At 37.6% G+C, this 26,635-nt stretch overlaps 1 protein-coding gene across 1 annotated transcript; it reads left to right on the forward strand.

Annotated features, from left to right (window-relative positions):
- Nucleotides 1-26,347, forward strand: CENPH (centromere protein H). Its single transcript, XM_045446113.1, has 9 exons — nt 1-237; nt 11,588-11,643; nt 16,212-16,260; nt 16,872-16,946; nt 18,510-18,566; nt 21,053-21,116; nt 21,462-21,513; nt 23,258-23,421; nt 25,187-26,347. Exons 1-9 carry the CDS (start codon nt 110-112, stop codon nt 25,280-25,282), a joined length of 741 nt encoding a protein of 246 aa, XP_045302069.1. The 5' UTR covers nt 1-109; the 3' UTR covers nt 25,283-26,347.
- The last annotated feature ends 288 nt before the right edge of the window (nt 26,348-26,635 follow it).

A 26,635-nucleotide genomic window follows, 5' to 3' on the forward strand; every position in this document is an offset into this window, starting at 1 on the left:
GGAAGCGACGGTCCTCCGGCCCTTTCCGGGAGACAATTTAGTGGCGGGAAGATAGGCCTCTGAGTCTGCATCTTCCCGTCCCAGGCCGTACCTCCCAGCGCCAGTCAGAATGGAGATGCAACCCAGGGAACAAGCGGCCACCGAGTCCCCGGACTCCGGAGGCGGGGAAGGCAGGCCACCACAGGTCGCCGGCGCCCAGGAGGCACGTCCCGAGGACCGCCTGACCCTGCTGCTCAGGTTGTTCCCTCTGGCTCGCTCGGCCGCATCCAAGTGGGCGTCGTGAGGGAGAGCTCCATCCTTAGCTCTCAGAGCCCCTAAGGCTGCGAATTCTGACTCGGTCGCTTCGTGGCAGTGTCCTCGAGTCATTCATTTAAACGCCTTAAGCACCGTTCTTAATCTTAGAAACAGAGGAAGATTACACCTTCCTAGTAGAGATGCAGTGGGGGTTAAATGAGCTACTCAGAGGCAAGCGTTTAGCACAGGGACCAGGGCCCTTAAGGCCTTCGGAGCTCTAATTTCCTCTCCTTTTCTCGTGCACTCACGTCCTGGGCTCCCGATTTTCCAGCGCGTAGTGAGGTGCATCTAAGGCCTCAGCTACTTGAATAAACGTTGTCTTTCCTCTTTGTTTTTATGGTTATGACCCTTTTCAATCTAGAAGCCTCATTTGTTATATTTCTCTACCAAGAGGATGATTGATGTTTATACATTTCCACCAAGCAGTTGCTACGGGAAGATGTGATGAGAAAGGATATCAATCCGGTGGGCAAACAATGGCACAGGGCCAAGTTTACTCTACTGCCTGTTCTGGTGTGGCCTCTCAAGCTAGGAATAATGTTTATGTTGGGGTGCCCGGGTGGCTCAGTCGGTTAAGCGTCCGACTTCGGCTCAGGTCAGGATCTTACGGTTCGTGAGTTCGAGGCCCGCCTCGGGCTCTGTGCTGACAGCCGGGATCCTGGAGCCTGCTTCTGATTCTGTGTCTCCCTCGCTCTCTGCCCTTCCCCCGTTCATGCTCTGTCTCAAAAATAAATAAACATTAAAAAAAATAATAATAATGTTTATGTTTTTAAGTAGGTGGGACAAAAAAATTTCCTGGAGGAAAATTTAAAAACATTATTTGAAATTCTAATTTCAGTGCCCTTAAGAAACGGTTTATTGGAACAACTTTTCCTGCTACAGGGTATGAGTTGAGTAGCTCCAGCAGAGACCTTATGAATCACTAAGACTAAAATGTTTGTTGTTTGGCCTCTACAGAAAAAAATTTGTTCTAAACCCTAACAAGAGTTTTGTTTTGTTTTGCTTTAACTCCCCAAAGCATTGTAACTATTTTAGATTTACCACTGCTTTGAAAGGTCTTGGCTACTAAGCCTCACAACCTCGCTTTAAAAATTCCTTCATACCTACAATATAAAATGGTAAAATATTAAACATAAAAGATCGCCTTTTGGGGCTCTTGGGTGGCTCAGTCGGTTGTTAACTCTTGGGGTTTCAGCTCGGGTTATGATATCATGGTTCTGAGTTCGAATCCTGAATCCAGATTCTGCTTGGGATTCTCTCTCTCTGCCCCTTCCCTACTTGCTCTCTCTCGCTCTCTCTCAAAAATTGATCAACTTAAAAAAAGAAGAGATCAGGGGCACCTGGGTGGCTTAGTCCGTTAAGCGTCCCACTTCAGCTCAGGTCATGATCTCCCGGTTCCTGAGTTCTAGCCCTGCGTGGGGCTCTGTGCTGACAGCTCGGGGCCTGGAGCCTGCTTTGGATTCTGTGTCTCCCTCTCTCCGCCCCTCCCCTGTTCATGCTCTGTCTCTCTCTTCTCTCAAAAATAAATAAACATTAGGAAATTAAAAGAAAAAAATAAGAGATCACCTTTTGTATCTCAGGTAAAAGGAAACTGTTCCTACAGTGTCTTAAAATGCTAGCCTACCTTCTTAACCTATAAGAAATCGTTCTTTTCATTTGGAACTTTAAATCTAAGGAACTTATACCATGGAGATTTAGAAATCTGTCTAATGTTACTTAGCTACTTATGTAGGTCTCAAAGTCACAAAGCAGTTTCAGAATTATGAAACTACCATGTAAATGTAAAACATGTTGTTAAGTATAACTTAATAACTAGTTAGCATCTTACCCATAGCTTTTCTACTTATTTTATGTATGATCTTGAATTAACTACAATCATAGGACAACTGAGAAACTATATGAATTATCTATCCAAGGAGTAGTATCTTTGTTATTTTTCTCTGTCTCCTAAAAATGTTACAGTCTGTTTTTAAACTCATTACAGGGTTTGCAGTTTTCACCATTTTGATCTGTTTGTTTGTGTGGCCCATATTTATTTCTTCAGTGTGGCGTATTAAGAATAAATTTAAAAGTCAAACTTTTTTATTCTTAGATGCTGTTTCCCCACTGGATTCCATTTTGTGTTTTGTGTCTTATTCTGAGGACTTTTTTATTTTTTAAGATTGTAGTTTTTAAACAATCTCTACACCCAACATGGGGCTTGAACTCATCACCCCAAGATCAAGAGTCTCATGCTCCACCACCTGAGCCAGCCAGGCACCCCATAAGATTTCAGTGTAGTTGACACAGTGTTGCATTAGTTTCAGTTGTACCACTCACTGATTTGAAGTTTGTACATTATGCTGTGTTCACCAGGAGCATAGCTACCATCTGTCCCATTATATCACTATTACAATATCATTGACTGTATTCCTCATGCTCTGCTTTTTATTCCCGGAACATACTCATTCTGTAACTGGAGGCCTGTATCTCCCTCTCCCCTTCACCCATTTTGCCCAACCCCCACCTTCCTCTTCTCTGGCAACCATTAGTTCTCTGTATTTATAGTGTTGATTCTGATTTTTGTTTGTTCATTTTTTTCCTTAGATTGCATTTATGTGTGGAATTATATGGTATTTATCTTTCTCAGTCTGACTTATTTAATATAATACCTTTTTGGTCCATTGTGTTGTCTAAAAGGGCACAATCTCATACTTTATGGCTGTGTAATATTCCATACTGTGTGTGTGTAGGTATATATATATACATACACACATTTTCCTTATCTGTTCATCTACTGATGGACATTAAGGTTGATTCCATGTCTTGGTTATTGTAAATAACACTGCAGTAAACAGAGGAATGCATATATCTTTTGGAGTTAGTGTTTTTGTGTTCCTTGGTTAAAACCAAATGGAATTATTGGATCATTTGTTATTTATTTATTTATTTATTTATTTATTTATTTATTTATGAGAGGGAGTGTGAGCAGGGAAGGGGCAGAGAGAGAGGAGGGAGAGAATCTTAAGCAGGCTCTATGCTCTGCACAGAGCCTGACGTGGGACTTGATCTCATGACCATGAGATCATGACCCGAGCTGAAATCAAGAGGTAGATGCTTAACAGATTGAGCCACCAGGCCCCCCTCATCATGTGGTATTTCTATTTTTTAATTTTTCCAGGAACTTCCATACTGTTTTCCACAGTGGCTGTACTAATTTACATTCCCACCAACAGCACACGAGGGTCCTCGCCAACCCTTGTTTCTTGTCTTTTATTTTAGCCATTCTAACAGATGTGAGTGATCTCATTGTGGTTATGATTTGTTTCCCTGATGATTAGTCATTTTGAGCATCTTTTCACATGTCTGTTAGCCATCTGTATGTCTTCTTTGGAAAAATGTCAATTCAGGTCGCCTGCCCATTTCTTAATCAGATTGTTCGTGTTTTTGGTATTGAGTTGTGCAACTTTTTTGTATATTTTTGATATTAACCCCTTATCAGATATATCATTTGCAAATATCTTTTTCCATTCAAGTAGGTTGTTCTTTTTGTTGATGGTTTCCTTTGCTATGCAAAACTTTGTATTTTGATGTAATCCCAATAGTTTATTTTTAAAAAATGTTTATTTATTTATTTTGGAAAAAGAGAGTGCATGTTTGCTTGCACACGTGCAGGAGGGGTAGAGAGAAGGGAAGAGAGAGAATCACAAGTAGGCTCCTCACTGTCAGCACAGAGCCCACTGTGGGGCTCAGTCTCATGAACTGTTGAGATCATGACCTGAGCCAAAGTCAAGAATCCAACACTCAGTTGACTGAGCCACCCACGCGCCCCAAGTTTATTTTTATGTATGGTGTTAGGAAGAAGTCTAGTTTATTTTGCATGTAGCTGTCCGGTTTTCCCAGCACCATTTATTGAAAAGACTGTCTTTTCCCCATTGTATATTCTTGCTTCCTTTGTCACAGTTTAATTATCTGTATAATGTGGGTTTATTTCCGGGGTCTCTCTTCTGTTCCATTGATCTATTTCTCTATTTTTGTGATAGCACCATACTGCTTTGATCTCTATAGTTTTGTCGTATATCATGATATCTGGAATTGTGAAAGCTCCAGGTTCATTCTTCTTTCTCAGGTTTGTTTTGGCTATTTGAGGTCTTCTGTGGTTCCCTACAAATTTTAGTATTAATTGTTCTAGTTTAATGAAAAATGCTGTTGGTATTTTGGTAGGGATTGCATTGAATCTGTAGATTGCTTTGAGTAGTGTGGACATTTTGGCAATATTTTAAAACGTTTTTTTAATGTTTATTTTTGAGAAAGAGATAATGTCAGCGGGGGAGGGCCAGGAAGAGAGAGTGGGACAGAGGATCTGCTCTGTGCTGACAGTAGACTGCCCCATGCAGGGCTCAAACTCATGAACCTTGAGATCATGACCTGAGCCGAAGTCAGATGCTTAACTGACTGTGCCATCCAGGCACCCCTTGGCAATATTCTTTTAACAGATGAACATGGAATATCTTTACCTTTGTTTGTGCCATCATCAAGTTTCTTTCATCAGTGTTTTATAATTTTCAGAGTACAGGTCTTTCACCTCTTTGGTCAAGTTTATTCCTAGTTATTTTATTCCTTTTGGTGCAGTTGTAAATGGTGTTGTTTTTTAAAAATAGCTCTTTCTGTGACATTGTTAGTATATAGAAATGCTACTGATTTCTGGGTATTAATTTTAAATACTGCCTCTTTACTGAATTCATTTATTACTTCCAGTAGGTTTTTTGGTTGAATCTTCAGGGTTTTCTATGTATAGTATCCTATTGTCTGCGAATACTGACAGTTTAACATACTTACCGATATGAATGCCTCATTTCTTTTTCTTGTCTGATTGCTATGGAGAGGACTTCCAGTACTATGTTGAGTAAAGATGGGTCAAAGTGGACATCCTCATCTTGTTACCTTAGAGGAAAGCTCTCCGTTTTTCACCATAGAGTATGATATTAGCTGTGGGTTTTTCATGGAAGACTTTTATTATGTTGAGGTATGTTCCCTCTAACTCTAATTTGTTGAGAGTTTTTATCATGAATGAATGTTTAATTGTGTCAAATGGTTTTCCTGCTTCTATTGAGATGATCATATGATTTTTATCCTTTGTATTGTAGATGTGTATGACATTTATTGATTGGCAAATATTGAACTACCCTTGCATCCCTAGAATAAATCCCACCTGATCATGGTGAATGATTTTTTAAAAATGTTTATTTATTTATTTTGAGAGAGAGAGAGTGTGTGTGTGTGAGTGGAGGAGGGGCAGAGAGAGAGAGAGAGAGAGAGAGAGAGAGAGAGAATCCCAAGTGGGGCCTGAATTCACTGACCATGAAGTATGACCTGAGCCAAAACCAATAGTCAGACACTTAATCAACTGAGCCACCCAGGTGCCCCAGTGAATGATTTTTTTTTCGTTTATTTTTGAGAGAAAGAGAGAGAGAGAGGGAGGGAGGTGGGAGGAACAAAGAGAGAGGGAGACAGAATCCCAAGCAGGCTCTGTGCTCACAGCCTTGAACACCGGGCTTGAACCCATGAACTTAACTGACTGAGCTACCCACGTGCCCCCATGAATGATATATATATATATATTTTTTTTTTAACATTTATTTTTGAGACAGAGAGAGACAGAGCATGAATGGGGGAGGGTCAGAGAGAGGGAGATACAGAATCTGAAACAGACTTCAGGCTCTGAGCTGTCAGCACAGGGCCCAATAGGGGGCTCAAACTCCCAGACCATGAAATCATGACCTGAGCTGAAGTCGGAGGCTTAACTGACTGAGCCACCCAGGCGCTCCAATGATATTTTTAATGTATCGTTGTATGTGGTTTGCTAATATTTTGTTGAGGATCTATGCATCTGTGTTTATCAGGGATATATTAGCCTGTAATTCTTTTGTGTGGTGTCCTTTTTTAAGAAAAAAAATTTTTTTTTGAGAGAGAGAGAAATAGAGACAGAGCATAATTGGTGGAGGGGGAGAGAGAGAGAGAGAGAGAGAGAGGGAGTCGCAGAATCCGAAGCAGGCTCCAGGCTCCAAGCCGTCCGCACAGAGCCCCTTGTGGGGCTCGAACCCATGAACCACGAGATCATGAGCTGAGACGAAGTCAGATGCCCAACCAGCTTAGCCACCCAGGCACCCAGTGTGTGTGGTGTCTTTATCTTGTTTTGGTATCAAGGTAATGCTGGCCTTGTAGAATGTATTTCAGAGTTTTCTTATCACCTCTATCTTTTTAGAATAGTTTGAGGAGAATAGGTATTAACTCTTCTTTAAGTGTATGGTAGACTTCACCTTTGAATCAATCTAGTCCTAGACTTTTACTTTCTGGTGGTTTTTTGATTAGCAATTCAATTTTGTTATTGTAATTAGCCTGTTAAGACTATTTAATTTCTTCCTTGTTCAGTTTTGGAAAATTGTGTGTTTCTAGGCATTAGTCGTTTCTTATAGATTGTTCAGTTTGTTGGCATATAATTTTTCATGGTATACTTTTATAATCCTTTGTATTTCTATGGTGTCAATTGTTACTTTTCTTGATTCTGATATTATTTGGGTCTTTCTCTTTTTTTATTGATGAGTCTGGCTAAGAGTTGTTCAATTTTGTTTATCTTTTCAAAGAACAAGTTCTTGGTCTCATGATTTTCTTTTTTCTGTTTTGTTCAGTTTTTCTTTAGTCTCTATGTTATTTATTTATGGTCTGATCTGTAGTATTTCCTTTCTTCTACTTACCTTGGGTTTTGTTCTTTTTGTAGTCCCTTTTAGGTGTAAGGTTAGATTGTTTATTTGAGTCTTTTCTTGTTTCTTGAGGTTGGCCTGTATTGCTGTATACTCCCCTCTTAGAAATGTTTTTGCTGTGTCACAAAGAATTAGGACCATTGTGTTTTCGTTTTCATTTGTCTCCGTATATTTTTTTATTTTTTCTTTTATTGCTTCACTGACCTACTGGTTGTTTAGTATCATGTTGTTTAGTGTCTTTGTGTCTGTATTTTTTCCAGTTTTTTTGTATTGTGATTTATTTCTAGTTTCATACCATTGTAGTCAAAAAAGATGCACAATATGATTTGAATCTTCAATTTATTGAGATTTGTTTTTTGACCTTATCTATGGTCTCTTCTGGAGTATACTCCATGTGCACTTGAAAAGAATGTGTATTCTATTATTTTTGAATGGCATGTTCTATATATGTTGTTTTGTCCCTCTGGTCCAACGTGTCATTCAAAGGCATTGTCTCCTAATTGATTTTCTGTTTGGATAATGTATCCATTGATGTAAGTGTAGTGTTAAAGTCCCCCTACCATTATTGTATCGCCATCAATTTCTCTTGTTGTGTCTGTTAATATTTCTTTATGTATTTAGGTGCTCCATTGTTGGGTTTGTAGATACTTAAAAATGTTATATCCTCTTGTTGGGTTGATTCCTTTCTGATTATGTAATGCCCTTCTTTGTCTCTTGTTACAGTCTTTGCTTTAATGTATTTAAGTTTATTTTTACTTGAGAGAAAAGAGAAAGATAGTGTGACTAGGGAAGGGACAGAGAGAGGGAGAGAGAAATAATCTCAAGCAGGCTCTGCACTATCAGCATAGAGCCTGACGTGGGGCTCAAACCCACCAAACAGTGAGGTCATGACCTGAGCTGAAGCCAAGAGATGGAGCATTCAAACAACTGAGCCACCCAGGTGCCCCGAGTCTTTGCTTTAAAGTCTTTTCTGAAGAAGAAAAAAAAAGTCAATTTTGTCTGGTATAAGTATTGCTACCTAGGTTCTTTTGGGGTGAGGGGAGGCTTCCATTTTCATGGTGAATGTTTTGCCATCCCTTCACTCTTAGTCTATATACATCTTTAGGTCTGAGGTGAGTCTCTTTTAAGGCAGGACATAGATAGATCTTGTTGTTTTTTTTTTTTTAATCCATTCTGCCATTCTCTGTCTTTTTTTTTTTTTCAACGTTTATTTATTTTTGGGACAGGGAGAGACAGAGCATGAACGGGGGAGGGGCAGAGAGAGAGGGAGACACAGAATCGGAAACAGGCTCCAGGCTCTGAGCCATCAGCCCAGAGCCTGACGCGGGGCTCAAACTCACGGACCGCGAGATCGTGACCTGGCTGAAGTCGGACGCTTAACCGACTGCGCCACCCAGGCGCCCCTGCCATTCTCTGTCTTTTGATTGAAACATTTAAGCCATTTACATTGAGAGTAGTTGTTGATAAGTGTGTACTTATTGCCATTAAAAAAAATTTTTTTTTTTGTTTATTTTGAGGGAGAGAGAGAGAGGGGGGCAGAGTGCAAGCAGGGAAGGGGCAGAGAGAGAAGGAGACACAGAATCTGAAGAAGGCTCCAGGCTCCAAGCTGTCAGCACAGAGCCCGAGGCGGGGCATGAACCCACGAACCACAAGATCATGACCTGAGCCGAAGTTGGACGCTCAACCGACTGAGCCAACCAGGCGCCCCTACTTATTGCCATTTGTAAAATGTGTTTTCTGGTGTGGTTGTAATTTTTCTGCAAAAGACCTTTCTTGCTCTCTTTCTTTGTAATCGGTGAGTGTAGTGTTTGGCTTCTTTCTCTTTATTTTTTGTGTATCTATCATAGATTTTGGGTTTGTGGCTACCATGAGGTTCCTATATAACATCCAAATAAATAGCAGTCCATATTAATTTGATGTTCATTTAAGTTCAAACATATTCTACAAAAAACAAAAACAAAACAAAAACCAGGAAACTGTGGAAGAAAAAATATTTTCCCCGTCTCTACCCTTTTTTCTGTGTTTTCCACATTTTATATATATCTTGTCATATTTTACATCTTTTCATGTATCGTTTTCTTATATCTTATTTGGCCATTTCTTTTCTACTTAAGGAAGCTCCTTTAACATTTCTTGTAACACTGGTTTAGTGGTGATAACTTCTTTATTTTTTGTTTTTTTTTTTGGAAACCCTATCTCTCCTTCAAATCTTAATGATAACCCTGCAAGTTTAGGTTAGTTTTTTCTTTTCAGCACTTTGAATATGTCATGTTACTTGTTTCTGGCCTGCAAAGTTTTTGCTGAAAAATCAGCTGATAGCTTCATAGGTTTTCCTTTATAGGTACTTTTTGTTTTTCTCTTGCTGCTTTTAATTCTCTCTTTATCTTGTTAAAAAATGTTTATTTGTTTTGAGAGAGAGAGAGAAAGAAAGAAAGCATGAATGGGGAGGGGCAGAGTGAGAGGGAGAAAGAGAATCTCAACCAGGCTCTGCGCTGTCAGCACGGAGCCTGACATGGGGCTCAAACTTATGAGCTGTGAGATCATGATTTGAGCTGAAATCAAGAGTTGGACACTTAACTGACTGAGCCACCCAGGCATCCTCTCTTTATCTTTAACCTTTGATATTTTAATTAGTATGGGTCATGGTCTGGACCTCCCTGGGTTCATCTGGTTTGGAATTCTCTGTGCATCTAAACTTCTTTTCTCTTTTAGCTGTTCTGTTTGCATGCTTTCCATCACTGTGTCTTCCAGATCACTGATACATTCTTCTGCATCCTTTAATCTGTTGATGGCCTCTAATGCGCTTTTTATTTAAGTTATTACATTTTTCAACTCTGATTGGTTCCTTTTAGTATTTTCTGTGCCTTTATTGAAAATCTCACTGAGTTCTTCCACTTTTTTCTCCAGCCTGGTGAGTATCTTTATGATCATTACTTTAAATTCTTTTTCAGGCATATTGTTTATTTGTTTCATTGAGTTCTTTTTCCTTTTGGAGCATATTCCTCTGTTTCCCCATTTTGCTTGACTTTTTGTGTTTGTTTCTATGGATTAGGCAAATAAGCTACTTCTCCTAAACTTGAAGGAGTGCACTTGTGTATGGTGTCCCCAGTGCAGACTGTGTGGTTGGTGACTTTTGCCGGCTGGAGCTGGAGCTGTGTATGCTAGTTTCTCTTCCAAATCGTAGCACGTGTCCATCTCTCTTCCTGCTGTCTTTTTGTTCTCTTTATTGTTGGTTTATTCAGTAGCTGTTCACTCAGCCCTTAGTTCTTCAAGAGGAATAGGGCATTTAATGGATGTAACTTGATGGGGCACCTGGGTGGCTCAGTCAGTTAAGTGTCCAACTTCGGCTCAGGTCATGATCTCACAGTTCGTGAGTTTGAGCCCCGTGTCGGGCTCTGTGCTGACAGCTCAGAGCCTGGAGCCTGCTTCACATTCCGTGTCTCCCTTTCTCTGTCCCTCCCCCATTTATGCTCTGTCTGTCTGTCTCTCTCTCAAAAATAAATATTAAAAATTTTTTTAAAAAATAGATGTAATTTGGTGTGTTCTGTGGAGGAGTTGAGTTCAGTTTTTCTATGTTGTCATCTTGAACCAGAACTCTTTGTGCCCACTTTATTATATTTTTATTTTTATTTTTTTAATTTTTAACAAACTTTTTAAATATTTATTTATTTTTGAAAGAGAGAAAGAGAGACAGAGTGTGAGCAGGGGATGGGCAGAGAGAGAAGGAGACACAGAATCTGAAACATGCTCCAGGCTTTGAGCTGTCAGCACAGAGCCCAATGCAGGGCTCAAACCCATGAGCTATGAGATCATGACCTGAGCCTAAGTTGAGGTTTAACTGACTGAGCCACCCAGGTGCCCCTATTTTTTACTTAAGTAAGCTTCGTGCCCAGCATGGAACCCAATATGGGGTTTGAACTCATGACCCCAAGATCAAGAGTTGGACACTTAACTGACTGAGCCACCCAGGTGCCCCTCTTTAGGCCCACTTTATTTTTTTATTTTTATTTTTATTTTTATTTTTATTTTTTTTAACGTTTTATTTATTTTTGAGACAGGGAGAGACAGAGCAGGTACAGGGGAGGGTCAGAGAGAGGGCGACACAGAATCTGAAACAGGCTCCAGGCTCTGAGCTGTCAGCACAGAGCCCGATGCGGGGCTCGAACTCACAGACCATGAGATCATGACCTGAGCCGAAGTCGGCCGCTCAACCGACTGAGCCACCCAGGCGCCCCGTCTTTAGGCCCACTTTAAATAAATCAGGCAAAACTAGAAGACTTATTGCTGAGTTTATTTACATTCATTAAATGCATAAACTTCTGGAAAAAAATGAGTTGGTTTATCCTATATCAATGAATAAAACCTCAGTAAATATATGACCATCTGGGGCACCTGACTAGCTCAGTCAGTAGAGCATGTGACTCTTGATCTAGTGGTCATGAGTTCAAACTCCATATTGGGAGTAGAGTTTACTTAATTAAAAAAAAAAAAATACACACATATATTACTTTCTCTTCTTTTTATCTGTTTTTATCTGTTTTATCTGTTTTTAGGCTGAGAGCACAAACTAAACAGCAACTCTTGGAATATAAGTCAATGCTTGATGCGAGTAAGTATTTTCATTTTCAAATAAGATTTTGTGAGCTTGATGATGAATAGTATTCTAGAGAAAAGAATATCAACCTTATAAAAAGTCATTTATTATAGGAACAGGAGTGGCAGCATAATATAGTGGTATACTATGTAAGAAGGCAAAAAACAAGCTTGCCCCAGCCCTCGGGAACTTGTTAGGGGTTCAGGAAATCGATTTTAAAAAGTAAATAACAATGCTGGACAATTAAATTCTGTTGATCAGAGAATTGGGAAATTCCTGTGGGAAGGAGTCCTAGAACTTGCTACCATCAACAACTTGGAGATTAAATTAGCAGATGAGATGATTGTTAAGCAAGTGATCTAAGATCTATACTTTGAGAAACACTGGAATATAGAGATGAGAGGCAGAAGGGAGATCAGCTTAAAGACATGAATGACAAATTTTCAATTCTAAACATTGAACAAATTTTTTTTTTTAATTTTTTTTTTTAACGTTTATTTATTTTTGAGACAGAGAGCATGAACGGGGGAGGGTCAAAGAGAGGGAGACACAGAACCTGAAACAGGCTCCAGGCTCTGAGCTGTCAGCACAGAGCCCAACGCAGGGCTCGAACTCACGGACCGTGAGATCATGACCTGAGCCGAAGTCGGCCGCTTAACCAACTGAGCCACCCAGGCGCCCCAACATTGAACAAATTTAAAGTTATCTTTTAAAACCATTAATCCAGAAGTCTTAGGGAGCAAGAGATTACTAAAATAATGGTTTAGCTCTCCTGAAGTACTAACCATTCTTGCCACCTGATTTGTAAGCCCTTGGGTTACAAAGATGGGTTTTGGCAAATCTTTCTTTCTCTGTGAAATGGGCTTAAGGAATAAAACCAATTGATACTTCAGGTTGAATCAAGAGTTTTGTTTTTTTGTTTTTTTTTAAATGTTTATTTATCTTTGAAAGAGAGAGAGAGCATGAGCTGGAGAAGGCAGGGGGATGGGCAGAAAGACAGGGAGACAGAATCCGAAGTAGGCTCCAGGCTCTGAGCTGTCAGCACTGAGCTTGATGTGGGGCCCGAACCCACGAACCACAAGATCGTGACCTGAGCCAATTTCAGATGGTTAACCAGCTGAGACACCCAGAGGGCCTGAATCAAGAGTTTTGAAGGGGCACCTGGATGGCTCAGTCATTTAAGCTGCTGACTCTTGATTTCGGTTCAGATCATGATATCACAGTTTTGTGAGTTCCAGCCCTGCATCGGGATGTCAGCACGGAGCCCATTTGGGATTCTCCCTCTTTATCTCTCTTTCTCTTTCTGCCCCTCTCTCTCTGCCGCTTTCTCTCTATGCCACTCATGCTCTGTCTCTCTCTAATAAATAAACTTTTGAAAAATTTTAAGAAAAAAAAAGAATTGTGGAAAACCTGAGGGACCACATAGGTAACTTACTTCACCTGAATACATGATTGAACTTAGGAACTTTTCAGACTCTGCTCAATTTGTTTTATAGGTCCATAGATCTGAAGGTAGTTCTCGTGTATTGTCTGTCTGATATTCCAGGCTTTCTAAAAATATATTTTTTGTTTATTTATTTTGAGAGAGAGAGAGAGTGCAAGCAGGGGAGGTGCAGAGAGGGAGAGTGAATCCCAACCAGGCTGTGCATTGTCAGCGCAGAGCCTGGACATGAGGCTCAATGTTATGAACCACGAGGTCATGACCTGAGCCAGAGTCAGACACTTAACTGACTGAGCCACTCTGGCACCCCCTTTAATTGTGTTATTAGTGTTATTGGATTTGCATTCTTTGTTTATAAATGCAGGTTTTCTTTTCATGTATCTACCTATACATATAGGTTTATATGTAGGAATCTCTGTATCTATGTATATAACTAGCAAGTATTTTCTCCCAGTTTGTTGCTTGCCTTGTTTTTTAACTATCTTTTGAGGAACCACAGGCATTAATTTGATGCAGTGCTTTTTATCAAGTTAGTTGGTCTTTTGTGGTGTATGATTTTAAGTCCTAAGAATCTGTGACCACTCCAAGGTCATAAAGATTTTCTCCTTTGTTTTGTTCTATGAGGCTTTGGGTTTTATATTTAACATTCAGTTCTGTGGTCCTTTTTGAGTTAATTTTTTTTGTATGGTGTGAGCTAAGAATCAAGATTCATTTTGTTTTTTTCCCCTACAGAAATCTAGTTTTTCTAGCCCCGTTTGTTCAAAGACTTTCCTTTCTCCATTATTTATGTGTAGGTTTATTTTGGGTTTCTTTTCTCTGTTCCCTTGAGGTATTTGTCTATGCTTACAATAATACCACAGTATCTTCATTACTGTGGCTTTATAGTAAATCTTGATATCACTACTGTAAGACTTCTAGTGTTGTTCTTCTTTATCAATATTGGTTTGACTATTCTAGGTCCTTTGTGTTTCTCTATGCATTTAAAAAAATTGTTTTTATTTATTTTTGAGAGAGAGACAGAGTGCAAGCAGGGGAGGAGCAGAGAGAGAGGTAGACACAGAATCCGAAGCAGGCTCCAGGCCCCAGGCTCCAAGCTGTCAGCACAGAGCCCGACGTGGGGCTTGAACTCACAAACCATGAGATCATGACCTGAGCTGAAGTTGGAGGCTCAACCGACAGAGCCACCCAGGAGCCCCTCTATATGCATTTTAAAATCAGCTTGTTGTTTTCTTTCTTTGTTTTTTTTAAAGTTTATTTGTTTTGCGAGAAAAAGAGAGATTGTGAGCTGGGGAAGGGCAGAGACAGGGATAGAGAGAGAAGCCCAAGCAGACAGACTCCAGACTGTTAGTGCAGAGCCTGATGCTTCCTGAACCAAGCCAAAACCAAGAGTCAGATGCTTAACCAACCGAACCACCCAGGCATCCCCAGCTTAACAATTTCTACAGAAAAAAAAAAGTATTAGAATTTTGTTTGGGATTTGATTGGGCTCTATAGATCATACTGGGGAAATTGTATTAACCGTATTGATTCTTCTAATACCTATACATAATGTATCTTTTCATTATTTTAAAGTGTTCATTGTAGAGCTCATGTACATATTTTGTTAAATTTATCCTTAAATATTTCATGTTTTTGAAAAAAATTTTGCAACGTAATTTTATCTTTTAATTTCTAGTTGTTTGTTGCTAACAGATAGACATAGAGATGATTTTTTTGATATTTCATTGCTCATGTTAATATTTTACTCCTTTTTTTTCTCCATTATTCTCAAACCGGCCTCTTCCATATGGTAACCGCTAGTCCATGTGACTATTGAGCACTTGAAATGTGATTAGTCCTTGGGAGGAGCTATAAATGTAAAATACAGAAAAAAAAATGTAAAATACTTCATTAGTAATTTTAAATTAATTACATGTTGAAATGCTAATATTTTAGACCTATTGGGTTTAAATAAGTTATACTGAATTATTTTTACTTGATTTATAACATGGAAATGAGAAATTTAAAATTAAATTTAGGGAAATTGGGAGGGTGGTAAAAGAATAAGTTTTTGGGGGGCACCTTGGTGGCTCAGTCAGTTAAGCATCTGACTCTTGATCTGAAATTAGGTCCTGATCTCAGGGTCACGAGTTCAAGCTTCATGTTCGTGAGTTCAGGTCCATGCCCAGCGTGGAGCCTACTTTTTTTTTTTTTTTAATTTTTATTTATTTTTTAAATTTACATCCAAGTTAGCATATAGTGCAACAATGATTTCAGGAGTAGATTCTTTAATGCTCCTTACCTATTTAGGCCATCCCCCCTTCCCACAACCCCTCCAGTAACCTTCTGTTCTCTATATTTAAGAGTCTTTTATGTTTGTGTCCCCTTCCCTGTTTTTTATTATTTTTGATTCCCTTCCCTTATGATCATCTGTTTTGTATCTTAAAATCCTTATATGAGTGAAGTCATACGATATTTTTCTTTCTTTCTTTGACTAATTTCTTCAGTATAATACCCTCTAGTTCCATCCACCTACTTGAGAATGTCAAGATTTCATTCTTTTTGATCGCCAAGTAATACTCCATTGTATGTATGTGTATATATACATGTATATATGTATGCCACATCTTCTTTATCCATTCATCCATCGATGGACATTGGGCTCTTTCCATACTTTGGCTATTGTTGATAGCTCTGCTATAAACATTAGGGTGCATGTGCCCCTTCGAGACAGCATACCTGTATCCCTTGGATAAATACCTGTGAGTTGTATGGTAGTTCTATTTTAGCATGGAGCCTACTTTTAAAAAAAATTAAATGTTTGGTTCGAGTCTCTGGCTTCCATTATATTTCTGTTGGACAGCACTTTTTTTTGAAGAAGAAGAAGGGAGAGGGGCAGAGGGAGAGAGAGAGAGAGAATCTTTTTGTTTGTTCATTTGTTTAGAGAGAATGCAAGCAGAGGAGTGGGGCAGAGAGAGAGAAAATCCCAAGCAGGCTCCATGCTCAAGGTGGATGGAGCTCAATGCAGGGTTTGATCCCAGACCCTGGGATCATGAATTGAGCCTAAATCAAGAGTCAGATGCTTAACCAACTGAACCACCAGATGTCCCTGGACAGCACTCTTCTAAACTGTTACTAACTTCAAAAAATTATTTATTTGTAGGTGAAGAAAAAACTCCAGAACAAATCATGCAAGATAAGCAAATTGAAGCGTATGTCATATTTTTAAATTGTGTGTGTTTTTTTTTAATTTTTATTTATTTATTTTGAGAGAGAGGGAGAGTGCAAGCAGGGGAGGAGCAGAGAGAGTGAAAGGGAGAGAGAGAGAATTCCACGCAGGCTCCATGCTGTCAGCATGGAGCCTAATGTGGGACTGGATCCCGCAACCTATGAGATCAGGACCTGAGCTGAAACCAAGAGTTGGAGGCTTAACCGACGGAGCTACCCAGGTGCCCCTCAATTTTGTGTTTTTTACTAAGATTTGATACTATTACCCATCTTACACCATTGTCTTCTTTTTCCTTTATTTTTACAAATAATTTTTCATGCATGTACTGAGCAGTTGTTGATATACGGTATGTTCTTACGTTACATTTGTGATCCCATTAGCACTTTTGGCATTCCCCCTTTACAACATAATTAGTAAAGTATCTCAGAGGTATCTGTTTACCAAATCTATAAATGCATCAATGTGGGGGTCTGTAGAATATTTTTATCAAGAGAGAGTAATTTTACTTTTTAAAAGGTTTGCTTTATATATTTATTCTAATGGGGAATTTTTTTTTATATTACTGAAATTCTTTTGTTCATGCTTCTTTGATAGTAAAATTGAAGACCTGGAAAATGAAATTGAAGAGGTGAAAACTGCTTTTGAAATAAAAAGGCTTGCATTACACAGGTAATTATTAAATTTTTGGTATAAACATTGTGAACTGAATGCAAAATCGGTATGATTTGAGGTAGAGTTAATATTTTAACTAAATGATTAATCAAGTGAAATGATCATCAGATAATGGTCACACAAATTTTGAGCCCTGAGAGAAAAGTTAACATCATTCATTAATACCTTCATTAGAAGTAGTTATATAAGATTCAGTTAATAAGGAAATATCAGACAAGGAAGTAGAAGGGTGAGCTTAAATCCCATTCAATGTTTCAAAGGATTATTAGATTCCATTACTGCAGTTAACTATTAGTCAAGTAAAAGAACTGTCATCAAGTTTAAATAAATAAATATATACAATTTTTTTTAATGTTTATTTTTTTGAGAGAAAGAACATGAGTGGGGTAAGACAGAGAATAGACTGAGAATCCCAAGCAGCGCCTCTGACAGCACAGACCCTGAAGTGGGGCTCAAACTCACAAACTGTGAGATCATGACCTGAGCCAAAAATCAAGAGTTGGATGCTTAACCGAGCCACCCAGGCGCTCCTAAATATATTTTTCATATAGGTTTTGCCTGTCTGTTTTAAAATTCATTCAACAAATATTTGAGTGCTTACTATGTCTTAAGCTTTATAGTAGGTGTTGGTATACAGCTATGAATAAGGTAAATAAGCTATCTTATAGATTTGTGATCTGAATTAATAATTCCACTTAAATGAATGACTTTAAATCGTTTCCTTATATTTGTGGCCTTCCCAGATGGATTTCTTATGCATTTAATTGAAAAGTAGTTAAAGTCCTCTTAATCATTTCCAGCAGTGAACATTTTTCCCTCTTCTCAAGCTGGCTCATTGTATAGATAATATATATATATATATATATATATTTTTTTTTTTTTAATTAATTAATTTTAAGTAAGCTCTATGCCCTACATGGGACTTGCATTCATGACCCCAATTCAAGAATTCAAGAGTGCATACTCTGCCCACTGAGCCAGCCATGTGCCCTAGATCATATTTTTCAAGATGACTTCAGAACTATTAAGAGATCTTATTGTAATGAGTCAAATTTTTTTGTGTGACATATGTGAGGAAATGACCTAAATATTGCTAAGTTGATTGCATTTTCATTATTATTTATTTATTAACTGTTTGAATTTAAAAATAATTTATGGAGTTTGTATATAGGTGTATTTTAAAGTTTACGTTCAAGTATGGCTTTATATTCCCTTTCTCCATTTCAGGCCTGTGCTAATCTCTGTAGTGTGTTAATGCTTAATGCTTCCTGCTGGCCCTTCGCCAAGGTGAATGGCTGGGAGAGCAAACCTCAGGCTGATTTCAAGTGTCATCAGCCCCTCAGCATAGTAGTGCACAGCCCTAGCCATCTTGTCATTTTCATTTCTGTAACTTATTTGTCAAAGTATTTCCCTTACAGTAGTGTTTTAAAAACTACTTTGGTTTAGGTTACATTTAAAGGAAATCAATCTTTAACTTGTAATATTTAATTTTTTTCTTTTCAATGTACCACAAATGTTATCCATGTTTTATAATGCAAGCTTTTTTCCCTTGCATTATAGGATGCAACTTTCGGCTGCACTTAAAAAAAACCTGGAGAAAATTAACCCCCAGACTAGGTACGTTTGTTTTTTCTTCTGGATTTGTTAAGGATGAGAATAAGAAGGGACATTGGCATAATGACTTTATTTTTGTGGAAAAAAAATTTTTTTAATGATTTTATTTATTTTTGAAGGAGAGAAAGAGAGCGACAGCATGAGCAGGAGGGGCATGGTGCAGAGAGAGAGGGAGGCAGAGGATCCAACTCGGGCTCTGTGCTGACAGCAGACAGCCCAATGTGGGGCTCGAACTCACAAACGATGACCTGAGCTGAAATTGGTTGCTTAACTGACTGAGCCACCTAGGCACCCTAGTTTTGTGGACATTTTTTTAATTTACCATCAATGCCAACCACCTGTATCTGAGGAATAAGAAAAGTGATGGAAGTTTTGTGCACCCTCTTCAGCATTATACTTTTTATAGTCCTGCCAATATTTTGTTTGTATTGCAGCCCTAAGAAGCAATGGAGATTTTTAGCCAGAAAATCTGAAAATTTGAAGGAAGGTTTTGAAAGTTTATTTTTGTTCAGTGTTTACTGTAAAACAGGAACAGGGTTAATGTCATTTAATCCATTAACCCGATGAGATAGGAATTATATGCCTCATTTTTCATTGGCAGAAATGAGTTTGTATGTGTTAAACTATTTGCGAAGGAATATAAAATAAAAACTTGGCGGTCAAGGTTCTCTATGATCTTGTCCTATGTGTCTGGTCTTAGAGGCCTTAACCTGTTCTAAAAATCTTGTGATAAAAGATCCCCTACCATTAGCACCATAAAAGTGCTGGATGCATTTGAGCACTTCCCCTTTTTGGATGTCTTAGTTCAGACTGGTAATGCATTCTCCCATATTCCTTTTAACTCCAGGATTCCATAAATCCTAAAATCTGAATTTAGGCCCTCCTTGAAAGGAGAGCTTTAAACATTCTTGAGTTAAAGAGGTACAGGACATATTGACACCCAAAGAGGACAGAAAGACCAAGTAGGCTGTGATAGTGCCTTTAGCATGTTTTGAAGTTTACAAACCACTATAGCTATAATTAGTAGAAAATGAGCTTAGCTTTCCCAGGTCTCTGCAAAGATTCCCATTTTCAGCCTCCTTAACAAACTCCTTCTGCAGTGTTCTCGAATGCCTGGCTGTTTATCAGAACAATTAGTATTATCACAGAGATCACATTCCTGGTCCCATTCCAAACCTTTTGACTCAGTCTCTGAATACAAATGAGGGTGGTGGGGATGATCTGGTGATCCACAAAGGACTGTGGCACTTTGAAGTATAAGAACCATTGTTCTTACGCAGTCTTACATTACACCCTTTGGCTCCAGCCATACCAAACTAGTTGATCTAGATAATTATTTCATGTCCTTTAAGATTCCAGGGTTTCCCTTGTTGTACTCTGTGCATAACTCTCAGCAGTTCATATTTATTACTGGTTGTAATGGCACCGTGCTATAGTTGTGGATTTATTTATCTCTTTGAACAGATTTTTTTTCCTCTTTGTGTTTTATTCTACTTAACATTCCTGGTGCCTAACACAGGTTTTTGTTGAAGACATGAGGGTAAAAACACAGCTTATTCAGTGAAATTATTCTTGTTGTTGCTATAATGATAGATACATGTCTTTATACATTTGTCAAATCCATAGAATGTATAGTACCAAGAGTGAACCATAATGTAAACTGTGCTTTGGATGATAATGATGTGTTAAATGTAGATTCATTTGTGATGAACAGATCTTTCTTTATCCTGGGGGATGTTGATCGTCAAGGAGGCTGTGCTTGTGTCATTGCAGGGGCAAATGGGTCCCTTCCTTCAGTTTTGCTATCAGCCTAAAACTGCTCTAAAAAATAAAATATATTTTTTTTTAAAGCAGCTTATTAGCAAGTTATTAGGGCTTTTTCTCCAAAATAGATTTTTAGAAACATTCATACATGCTTAAATTTAATATTTTTTTGTCTGTGATTACAGATTTTTCTAGGGAAATGCATCTCTAATTTTATTGTTTTTATTATTTTTTTTGCATCTGTAATTTTTTTTAGTTTATTTATTTTGAGAGAGAGTGAGCAGTGGGGGGTTGCTGCGGGGGGGGGGGAGGGAGGGGGGCAGGGACAGCTAGGGAGGCCCTGGGAGGAGGAGGGACAGAGGGGTAGAGAGAGAGAGGGAGGAAGGAAGGGAGGGAGGGAGGGAGAAAATCCCAAGCAGGCTCCCCAGCATGGAACCCGACATGGGGCTCAAACCCATGAACTACGGGATCATGACCTGAGCCAAAATCAAGAGTTGGACACCTGACCCAACTGAGCCACCCAGGCGCCCCTGCATCTTTAATTTTAAATACAAATTTAGTTTACATCAAACTTTTCCGGGTTTATTTTGTTAAATGATGACTTTCTATTAAAGTATACAGTAAATTTCATGAAAGGAAATAGATAGTAATCGATGTGTGTTCATTAATGAGATTTTTTTATTTTTAATTAAGGTTAACAAGTCATATTTTTTATTCCTTCTCAGCGTGCTCATGGATAACATGAAACACATATTAAAGCTAAACAAATTAATCATGAAGTCACAGCAGGTAACTGCACTTTGGGCTCTTTACACATTCTCATGATTTCAGTAACTTGATGCTGGCAACTGTATTGTGTATCATTATATAGGATTTCCCAGAGGTTACTGGTATGATTGGAATTCACGGTCCTTAAGTTTCCTCTTTTTCATAACTCAGTTATTTCTGACATTGTGGCTAATTATCTACTTGTAATTTAAGCTACTGTCCTTTGTCTCTTTTTTGTATGGAAATAAAGGGATCGAGAGCTAGACAGAGGTTTGGAAAAGGAGAACTAATAGATAAAATTCAATGATGTAAGTGTTACAGGTTTGTTCTTAGGTAATGTGCCTTAATCTTTATTTCTAATAACAGGAATCTTGGGATTTGGAGGAAAAACTGCTTGATGTTAGAAAGAAGAGATTACGTATGTAGAACAGTTTGTTTTGGCTTTCATTTTGTTTTCTTGTAGAAAACATTTTCACTTACTATGGAGATTGATAAGGCCAGTTATCTCAGCCATTGAGAAATTTCTTAGCTTTCAAATTTTCTCATAATTTTACACATGGCATTTTTAAAAAAATTTTTTAGTTTACTTTTGAGAGAGAGCACGTGCAAGTCCGGGAGAGAGGGGCAGAAAAGAGATGGAGTCAGAGAATCCAAAGCAGGCTCCAGGCTCTGATCTGTCCATGCGGAACTCGACATGGGGCTCGAACTCAGGAACCTTGAGACCATGACCTGCCCTGAAGTTGGATGCTCAACCAATTGAGCCACTCAGGTGCCCCTACACATGACATTTTTAAAAGTAGTAGTCAGGGGCATCTGGGTGGCTCAGTTGGTTAAGCATCTGACTCTTGGTCATGATCTCAGGTCATGATCTCACAGTTTCATGAGTTCAAGCCCTGTCTCGGGCTCTGTACTGACAGTACAGAGCCTGCTTGGGATTCTCTCTATCTCTCTCTCTCTCTCTCTACCTACTTCACACCGTATCTCTCAAAATAAATAAATTGAAATAAACTTAGAAAATAAATAAATAAACGTAGTATTAAAGTGTATTTAGCTTGATTTTTTTTTTGTCTTAGACCATTAAATCACAAAATTAATACATTCTCAGGGAAAAAAAATGGTACAGAAAAGTATAGTGTGAAATTCATAACCTCCTTCCTATGTGACCACAGTTAAGCATATATCATTCCAGCATTTTTCCCTGCTCATATAAACATATTAATATGTACATAATTTTTTAATATACATATACATTATTTTAAATGATCGGTTGATACATATGATTATACAGCTTTTTAACTTAATGAACATGAATGAGATGGCTTTTTGTATTAAAGTTATTGAAATGTTTATTTCAAAAGTAATACACATTTTCAGAATTTAGAAACAGAAAAGTATACTTAGGAAAAGTAAACTATCAAGAGATAATCATCTTCAGTGCTTATTTCTTATCAAAGTTGGCCTCATTTTATTCTATGTTGTAAACTGCCTTTTTCACTTAATAGTATAGGCGTAATTTATTTTTAAATATCTCACAAATTTGCCTGTTTGTAAGTAATCTCAGGGTCAGAAGTAGTCTTGGTCATCTGATCTAATCATCCTTTGGATAATGTTTTTTCCATTGATCCCAACCTACTTTTGATCCATTAATGTCAAGGAACCAAGCTCCTGGGACACACCCATTTATGTTTTCAAATTGTTTAATTCTTAGAACATTTCAGGAACTACACTAAAAGGTTGCTGATATTTTTATCTCTGGAGAAGAGAATCTTTTCGGTGAAAATTTATCTTGTTGATATGTCACTTATGTAAATAAAGGAGGAAAAAATATTTCCTTATGTATATCTGTCTATTCTTTTGGCAGCCCAGTATAAGTCCACTTAACATGATGCCCCTTCAAATATATGTAGACAGCCATCATTGTCATACATACATACTGTGAACATTTCATGGAGGACATTGCTAAGTGTAAAATTAAAATATTGGTATTTTGTACCACAAAAGTCATTTTCAGATCAAAATGGAACTGCACCCTAAAATGATGCTTATTACATATTTTCTCTTGACTGAAATAGACAGGAACTGTTCTGCTTCACAGTTTTTCAGGATTCTTGTTTGTAGTTGTTATATGTAGTGTTTTTTTGTTTTTACTTTTAACCTAATAGAATTAAAACAAGCTTCAGAAAGTAAGCTTTTAGAAATACAGACTGAAAAGAACAAACAGAAAGATGATTTGGCCATTATGGAAAATTCAGACAAGATAAAGACCGTACAACAAAACCTACAGACGGAGATACAAGTTACTACAGTGATTCAACATGTGTTCCAGGTAACATTTATATAAATTAGGAAAGGAGGTAAAGAACTTTTTAAAAATGATTGTTTCTCTTATTTTCAGATTTGCTTTCAGTTAGTCTTTGACCCTGAAAAAATCATGAATTTAATACTATATACTAGTCTGCTTACATATATTTGGAATTTATGTGTATTTAATATTTAAGGCTTTGATTTTTTTATTATGTTTAATCTTAAGCACTTATAATTGGAATGATTTTAGCAGCTCCGTGAAGGCAGAATGGTATAATGGTGGAGACCATTAGACTTGAACTAGGGAGAATGGGGAAAACATGCATGGGGGTGATGGGAATCTAGAATTACGATACTGACTGGAGCTTAATAGTTCTGGACCTTGAACAAATTATTTAAGGTTTTTTGAAACATCAGTTTCCCTGTTTAGAAAGAGAGGTTGTGAAAACTGAAGAAGATAATTCATGTTAATCTGTTTAGTATAATGTCTGGCCAAACTAAATTCTCAATAAGTGTTGGTAGTTATTATCATGTCACCTATTAAAAACTTTTTTCACCTCTTAAATCTTATGTGTTCCTTTATTAAGTGCCTATTATGTGTCAAAGCAAATGCTTATTATGTGTAAAGATATCCTTGTAGAATATGAGCTCTTGTATCTGACCATAAGAAATTTGTCCTCAGGTCTTAAACCTACGTTTTAGTAACAGTGGGTTACTTGATTAGGAGTTAAGGAAGTCCCCTAGGCTTCAAGTGGAGGATTGCATTATAAGGACAGGATTATTTTAATTTTTGGGGGTACATGTTCCTTCCTACTACATTGAGTCTTCTGTTATTTTGCTTTTCTTAAGTTTTATTCATATACTCTTAATTAAGTCTTATTTAATGAAATCATTGCTTTGTTAAGCAGAACATAGTTGTGACTACCTTAGGAGCTCCTGCCCCTAATGGGTTTACTTCTATTTGAATGCTTAACTTCCACTTGCCTTTGTAATTTAATTGGATTTATAAACACTAGCCCAAGAGCAAGAAAATACTATAGATAGACCAAATTTTATAATTTTGTACAAAACAATATAACATTTATATTCTAAAATCTGTTTTTAAATTTTTTTTTTTTCAACGTTTATTTATTTTTGGGACAGAGAGAGACAGAGCATGAACGGGGGAGGGGCAGAGAGAGAGGGAGACACAGAATCGGAAACAGGCTCCAGGCTCTGAGCCATCAGCCCAGAGCCCGACGCGGGGCTCGAACTCACAGACCGCGAGATCGTGACCTGGCTGAAGTCGGACGCTTAACCGACTGCGCCACCCAGGCGCCCCATCTAAAATCTGTTTTAACAGGATTTCAATTAGTAATTTGCTATCATTGAGCCATAGTTTTAAAATAATAAATAGGGCATAACAGTTTATGCTTAAGCTATTTTTCACTGTAGAAGTGCAAAATGACTCTGAATCGGAGCTGCAGTCTTTTTCCTTTAATCTAGAATACCATTGTAAAACTCCTTAGCAGGTAAAAACTATCCACAAAACTGATGAAGCAGAAAAAAATGTTATAAACATTGTAAATATTCCTTAGCATTATGGGGATCAAGGCCGAAGTCTTACTTAAAGTGGAAATTAATATACAAGAATGTATTTTTTTCATAGAGTAAATGCTGACACCTAGTTTGGTAAATATTTCAAAACATCATTGAAAGCAGATTTTTAAAAAGCTTGTTAAATTTTCAAAAGTACTTAAAAATTTAATGTAAAAATTTTCTTTTTTTTTTTTTTTTTTTAATTACAGAACCTCATTTTAGGAAGTAAAGCCAACTGGGCAGAGGATTCTGCCTTTAAGGAAATTGTTCTACAGCTTGAGAAGAATCTCACCATGATCAAATAAGAATTTCTGTTTTATTATTTTTTGTTTCCATCTTTCATATATCATTTAAATAGCATATTTCAAGTAATTTTTTTTAGTGTTTTTGGAACTATTCTAATACTACAAATTTTTTGTAACTTAACACTATAATACGGAATCTATTGTTTTAAATATGATAATTAAAGTGACTGGCATACTCCAAAAGAATCTGAAGATTTTAGTCTTGCAAAGTTCCCTCCCAAAAGACATCTAATCTAGCTTTCCACTGAATGTAGACATTTTTTTGCAACATTCCTGGCAATCCCAACTCTCTTTTGGAATCTTTCTTTCTTTCTTTCTTTCTTTCTTTCTTTCTTTCTCTCTCTCTCTCTCTCTTTCTTTCTTTCTATAGTTTCAAGTTTTTATTTAAATTCTAGTTTGTTAACACACAGTGTAATATTAATTTCAGGAGTAAAATTTAGTGGTTTATCATTTACATACAACATCCAATGTTCATCACAAGTGTCCACTTTAATACTCATCACCCATTTAGCCCATCCCCGACCACCATCATTTGGAATACTTCTGTGCATCTGTCAGTCAACTAAAATATTAGAAATATTAGAAAATGATATCCACTTCTTGGGTTTTTTTCCAACTCTAAGTTGTATTTTATTCAGATAAATCTCATTTTATATTTATCTCCCCACAGATTCTTTTTTCTCTTTTTCTTAATACACAGATAAAATTGACAAAACATTGTGTAAGTTGAAGGTGTAAGGGGGGCTGATTTGACCACCATGGCATTAGCTAACATCTTCATCGTGTTACATAATTATTTCTTTTTTCTGTGGTGAGAACATTTAAGATCTAGTCTGTTAGCAACTTTGAAGTATGTAATAGAGTATTGTTAATTGTAACCACTATAACCACCCACTAATGCTGTGCGTCAGATTTCCAAAAACTTACCCATCTTCCAACTGCATGTTTGTGCCCTGTGACCAACATCTCCCCAAGTCCCCAACACCCCATCAACATCTTTAAATAGAGATGCAAATAAAGCACCTCAACCTTGAAAAATAAAACAAAAAAATATCCAGAGTGTAACTGTTTTGGTTGTTGTAGAGTAATTGTGACTTTTTATAAAACAAAACAAAACAAAAAACCGTTCATTTATTTATTTTGAGAGAGAAGCAAGCAGGGGAGAGGCAGAGAAAGAGAGGGAGACAGAGAATCCTAAGTAGGCTTCTCGGTATCAGCATGGAGCCTGACATGGGACTTGATTCTACAAATGGTGAGATCATGACGTGAGCCAAAATCAGATGCTCAAACTACTGAGCCACCTGGGAGCCCCAAGTGTGACTCTTTGTTTTGTTTTGTTTTAATGTTTATTTA

Source organism: Leopardus geoffroyi, chromosome A1, assembly GCF_018350155.1.
Source record: "Leopardus geoffroyi isolate Oge1 chromosome A1, O.geoffroyi_Oge1_pat1.0, whole genome shotgun sequence".
Lineage (NCBI taxonomy): Eukaryota > Metazoa > Chordata > Mammalia > Carnivora > Felidae > Leopardus > Leopardus geoffroyi.

Coding starts and splice junctions, on each gene's coding strand:
- CENPH (XM_045446113.1), top strand. CDS start 110: ATGGAGATGCAACCCAGGGAACAAGCGGCCACCGAGTCCCCGGACTCC. Junction 11,644..16,211: donor TAAGTCAATGCTTGATGCGA/GTAAGTATTTTC, acceptor ATTTATTTGTAG/GTGAAGAAAAAACTCCAGAA. Junction 18,567..21,052: donor AAAATTAACCCCCAGACTAG/GTACGTTTGTTT, acceptor ATTCCTTCTCAG/CGTGCTCATGGATAACATGA.